Here is a 6,368-nt window from a genome sequence, read left to right as displayed (position 1 = left end):
ATATATCTTTTAACATATTACTTCAATCTCTATGTGTCGTTTGCATATATATATTGTGTACATGATCAACTGTCATCGTACCCAAATAGCTCTGTGTCTGTTTAGCTATCCCTCTCTTCTTCTGGTTCTCTCGTTTCCCATTTCGCATCTGATCCCGAGTAAAGAGTAAAAGTTTTAAAACCAAATATTTGTTTTGCTACGCTAAAAGTTACAAAGAAAGTGGCGGCGCTTTCTGATCCCGACCAAAGAGTAAAAGAACCAAAACCACTGAAATACATTCTTTGCTACGCTAAAAGTTATATAGAAAGCTTACGGCGCATAAGCGTCTTGGGATTTTTTGGTAACAGATGGGGGAAGTACGGTGAGGCGAAGGAAAGAGAAGGGGAGGGGGGGGGGGGGGGTGGAAGGGTGAGGAGGAGGGATGCCTAAATACTTCATACACTGTATCATCAATTGCCGAACTTTTGAGCAAAATCAGCAGTCTTGTTCGAATAAAGAATAATGTCACATGCGCGTACACATCTACTCACGCACGGGGACACACGCACGGGGACAGACAGACAGACACACAGACAGACAGACAGACACACATGCACACACACGCACACACACATTCTCAAACACACAATGAGAAAAAAAATCCATACACTTGAACGTGTTGATAAGCGAGTTAGGTCAGATAGAATTACACATCACCGGTGTACTGGAGCGAATCATACATATCAAAATATCCATAGTATAGCACAAGTTCAACTATTTTAAAGCAGAGCTATACCATACATAAGTGCACAGAAAAGGATAGACGTCAAAATATCAGCAGTATGGCAAGGAGAATAGGCCAGACAGTATCACACAATATTCATGGAATGTAATACCATACATTTGCATATAGGGATAGTATGGCCAGCGAAATGGGCCAGACATAATCACACAATATTAATGTAAAGGACATAACCATACATTTGAATGGAAGGATAGTATGGCAAGCGAAATGGACCTGACAGAATCACACAATATTAATGTAAAGGACATAACCAAACATTTGAATGGAAGGATAGAATGGCAAGCGAAATGGACCTGACAGAATCACACAATATTAATGTAAAGGACATAACCATACATTTGAATGGAAGGATAGTATGGCAAGCGAAATGGACCTGACAGAATCACACAATACTAGTGTACAAGAAGGAATCATAAATGTCAAAATATCTATAGTACGGCAAGTCGAACTCATCCTCGGGCGGGAACACTAAGGGGTGGTTGGGCTCGTAGCCGAACAACTTAAAATCATCATCAAAAATCTGCCTTAGCAGCTGCCGATCGTGTAAAGGGACAGTACTGTAGGCCTCAAACAAGGCTTGCGCCGTGTTGTGTTGTCTGTCCTTGTCGCTAGCAGAACGATTGTAGGCGAGGTGAGCCATCAGCAAAAACCCTTCTAAGGTCATTCCCTGGATGTCGCTGCGAGCCAAGGGAAAGAACTCCTCCGCGCTTAGCGTGCCGCGGATCTGAACGGCCTTCCACATGCGTCTGAGGATCTGCTCGGCGGACATGCAGCGGAACGTGGCGCTGATCTTCTTCAGCTCGTGCTCAAAGTGGTACTTGATCAGCGCGTCCATGAAGTACACCTCGTAGTGCTCGTCCAGGGCAGAGAAAGTCAAGATGTCCGAACGGTTCAGCTGCCGAAGGATGCCCAAGGTGTCCTCAGCGAATCTCTCCTGCCGCCCGATGAAATCGTACCCGATGCCGCAGAAGTTGCATTGGTGAGAGATGGGCACGAAATGTTCATTTCGCTTCACCCGAGCGTCGCGGTCCATCTCACCGTGGATAAAGAAGCGAACGAACTCGGAGAAGGTGACGTTGTGCGAGCACCGTCTGTTGATGAAGGATGCTCCGGGACGAGCGTAGGCCATGGCGGGCTGAGCCAGACGCTGCCAGTTCTCCCAGCGAGGCGTGAAGAGCTTGTCCACGTAGGCGGAGAAGAGGCGCGCGTAGGGCTCGCGCACGAACACGATGTTCTTGAACCCGTCACTTGGCGGTAACCTGTAAGCATACCGAGAATCTGTTAACGTGGTGGAAGGAAGAAGAACATGTCAATGAGAAGGCGGACGGAGTCACGGGCTAAAAGCTAATTTTATTCCCCCCCCTCCCCCCACAGGGTCACATGAATTTTCTTTCTTTATTTGGTGTTTAACGTCGTTTTCAACCACGAAGGTTATATCGCGACGGAGGTCACATGAATGAGCAAATTGCAACAACAACAGAACAAAACCAAAGAGTAGTAATGAGACACACTGTGACTGCTTAATTATAAAAATGAAAGTGAGTCGATCGTTTGTTGGTCATTAAAGTCAGCCAATCAGTCGGTCAGTCAGTCATTTAGGATTCACGAACTAACATATCTATATATATCCCATGACCTCCCTTCTTTGTCTCTGTTACTTCAGTATGGGTATATGTGTTGTATTTTTATAGCTCAATAAATACATCATGGACTCCAAAAAATATATGATAGTGCAGATTCCGATTTGGGCAAAGGACTACTTTCCTCCCGACCTTTGACCTCGCTCGCGCCGAACAATGTGACACATTTGTATGAAGTTCTAAAATCGTATTGCACGGCTCAGAAAACCACATCAGTTGCACGCAAAAATGAATCTCAGAACTGATCTGATGTATGAGATGCAATAAGCAAAAGTTTCTTTCATTATGAAAGCAATGCAGGTCGAAAAAAACGAACATTCAACTTACAAGATAACCAGATGCTAGCGAACCAAAACAAAAACACGAGTACCCTCCCCTTGCATCGTTAGCAGACGACTTTTGAGAATCTGTCGGTAGTGTGTTTTGCCGGTGTGCGCCTTCAGCTATCAAACATCGGCTGTTTCACGTGTTTTGCGAGCAAGTCTACTCTTTTGCCTGGCTCTGCAGTAAGTCCACATATTTTTCCGTAATCCAGTCATATTCCTTCAAAATGCAATCAATCGGCGGTGACAGACGTGTCGGTCGCGTTTTCCTCTCACCCATACCAGTTTAAGTTCATCCATGCAAACACACTCGCAAAACATATCACGTAGATACATTTCAAATAGGGAGCAAATGGTTAAATCTAAACCTACATATTTGTTCCCTAAGATTTGCTTCTCTGTCAATAAGCCTAATTACACACGTTCGAGAAAAACAACGTGGAATCAATTCTGAATCGAGTAAGCCAAATGGGTCCCAAACCCGTTTCGCCCGTTCTGCCGACCTGAAACGCAAAACAAAAGAATTGTGCGCTTCAACTAAATTAATTTCTATTCGACTTCATTACTTTCTTGCAACTTATGAACCTTTACTTAAAGCTTTTAAATGGTCTGAAAGTAGTGTTACCGCGTACTTATCGATGCACTCATTCGTTTTATTTTTTCAGCGACGGTCACTTAGTTTAAGGTTGCAAAAGGGCTAAGTCTCGCTGGCAACAGTTTTACCCTGCACAGATCGCAACAGTGCCGCTAGTAGTCTACACTTTGTGTTTGATGGTAGAATGGGATATACAGATTACAACACTCGTGGTTTTTTATATGGCTTGTATTTCAGTCAAGACCCAGCGGGAATATCAATCGAGAGACACTCGCCAGAGGCTCGTGTCTCCCGATGATATTCATCCGCTGGGTCTTGACTGAAATACAAGCCATATAAAAAACCACTCGTGTTGTAACCTATACATATATACGACTTGTGTCTGTGTGTGTGTGTGTGTCTGTGTGTGAGTTCGCGATGCACGGCCAAAGTTCTCGATGGATCTGCTTCAAATTTGGTGGGCATATTCAGGTAGACCCGGGACAGGACACAACCTGGTCGATATTTCAACACGTGCTCTTAGCGCGCAGCGCTGAACCGATTTTGGTTCCACCTCAGCTATTTTGGTTCCACCTCAGCTACCCGGGCCCCCATACCGACACACCAAAGCCAAAGTTCTCGGTGGATCTTTTTCAAATTTGAACACCGTATTCAGCTACACCCCGGACACAATATCATCGATGAGATATTTCAACACGTGCTCTCAGCGCGCAGCGCTGAACCGATTTTGGTTTTTGTGTTCATTTCACCATTATAAGTAACTCTTCCTTATCTTCTCATCTTCTCCAGGTTTTCAGCGTTTACCTCCCTTCCTTCGTATGGTGCACTATAGTATGAGTGGGGCGTCTTCGGATATTCCCGGCGTTCTGTTACTATTTTTAGAAGGTCACCGCAGTGTCCAGAACGTAAATTGGACCCGTAAATTATCCTCACTGTAAAAGTGCAAAGGTCGAATCAATTTATAGCCACGCGAAAAATACACTGTCATCTATCTCTCTATAGGTACGGCTTCTCTGTGTTTGTGTGTGTGTGTGTGTGTGTGTGTGTGTGTGTGTGTGTGTGTGTGTGTGTCTCTCTCTATGTGAGCAACACCTGGGGATTGTTCAGTTCTGTTTGTGATGTGGTCTGGCGGCTTTTGTGTATTTGTATGTACTGGCCTTCCTTTGAGAAGCCATAACAGTTCAAAAGGGCTTACAGATAAGCTATAAATTGCTCAATCCTGTTTGAGTGGAGTTCGCCTCCAAAGGTGATTAACACGGTTACATTCGTCGACAAGGATGGGACTCGATATGGTCAGGAATGGCATTATGGCCACTGAATCATTTTCGTGCTGTTCCCATTCCACGAATGTGGGAGGGACCTAAGCTTGGCGGGTCCATTGTTCGGACCCGGCGAAGCCGGCGTACGACTCTAAAACCTTCTTCCCGGCGAAGCCGGCTACCCGGCGAAGCGGGTATTCATTCTAGTAAAATAATATGTGCGGATTACTCTTACAGCAAGTAACAGACACATGAACGTAATGCCGGAACATTCTACAAGAACTAGAACAACAAAAACAACGACGACGACGACAACGACAACAACAACAACAACAACAACAACAACAACAACAACAACAACACCAACAACAACAACAACAACAAAAGCACCTCCCCAATCCCTTACCTGTTAGCTTTCTCCATGTATCTGGTGAGCTTGTGTATGTCACCATAATCGTGCGACAGCAGCGGCCCCGTCATGTTCTTTTTTTTCATGAACGTAATGCCGGAACATTCTACAACAACAACAACAACAACAACAACAACAACAACAACAACAACAAAAGCACCTCCCCAATCCCTCACCTGTCAGCTTTCTCCATGTATCTGGTGAGCTTGTGTATGTCACCATAATCGTGCGACAGCAGCGGCCCCGTCATGTTCTTATCCACGTAATACAGGATCCATTTCCAGAAGGTCGTGCCTGTCTTGGGCAGTGCGCAGAAAGACATGGACCTTACATACAGACTATGGTACGGGAAAGGCGGCTGCCCCTGAGCGGCGCTACCAGATTTGGCAGAGCAGGCGTCCCTCACTCTCTGGCTCCGATTCTGGAAGGCTTGGAGGGAGGTGGGTTGTCGTGGCTGTGGTGATTGTGGTGGTGGTTGTAGTGATGGGGGTTGGTGATCGTCGTCTGAGCCCCATGAAAAGGCTTTGGCTGCTTCCTTCAGTTTGGTTTTGAGCGACAGAGGATCTTCGTCTGGTGTGGAGAAGGAAAGGTGGTAGGTTACTGACAGGAAGGGGGGAGGGGCAGGTTAAAGTATTGGGTTGGGTATGGGAGGAGAGAGAGAGAGAGAGAGAGAGAGAGAGAGAGAGAGAGAGAGAGAGAGAGAGAGAGAGAGAGAGAGAGAGAAAGAGAGAGAGAGAGAGAGAAAGAGAGAGAGAAAAATAAATATGCTTAAGTTCTTTGAAGATATTCTTTGCCTAGCACGGTCACAAGAAAAAAATCATCATCATCATCAGTAGCAGCATCAACAGCAGCAGCAGTAACAACAACAACAACAACAACAACAACAACGTCATCATAATCATCCTCATCATCGTTATCACCATCCTTAACAACAACAACAACATCATCGTCATCATCATAATCATCCTTATCATCATTATCACCATCCTTAACAACAACAACAACAAAACCAACAACTACAACAGCGACACCACCACCACCACCCCTACCACCACCACCACCACCACCACCACTACTAACAATACATCAATCGCACGTGCAAACCACTTACCTAAGACAGGGACTTGATTGGTGAAGATGAGAAACCCCAGACATCCAACGATCGCCATAGCCAGCAACCACAGCGACATTCGGCGCCATCGTAGTCTCCTCAAAATAGGTGCCAACATCGCGTGAAATATGTCACCTGCACAAATCATTTTGATATGTTTAAAATAAATGTTAAAGGAGCGTTTTAAAGAAAACAGAGTCCTTCCCTTGTGAATTATTAAAAAAAAAATCAGAATAGACATGTAAGC

General features: G+C 45.1%; 1 protein-coding gene across 1 annotated transcript; it reads right to left on the bottom strand.

The window, feature by feature from the left end:
• LOC138970321 (carbohydrate sulfotransferase 13-like) lies at positions 1–6,368 on the bottom strand. Its single transcript, XM_070342798.1, has 3 exons — positions 6,122–6,368; positions 5,187–5,580; positions 1–2,043 (listed from the first exon to the last, which is right to left on the bottom strand). Exons 1-3 carry the CDS (start codon positions 6,360–6,362, stop codon positions 1,167–1,169), a joined length of 1,512 nt encoding a protein of 503 aa, XP_070198899.1. The 5' UTR covers positions 6,363–6,368; the 3' UTR covers positions 1–1,166.

Source organism: Littorina saxatilis, linkage group LG7 (assembly GCF_037325665.1).
Source record: "Littorina saxatilis isolate snail1 linkage group LG7, US_GU_Lsax_2.0, whole genome shotgun sequence".
Lineage (NCBI taxonomy): Eukaryota > Metazoa > Mollusca > Gastropoda > Littorinimorpha > Littorinidae > Littorina > Littorina saxatilis.
Note: the sequence above shows the minus strand (reverse complement) of the source record. Positions and strands in the feature narration are given on the sequence as shown.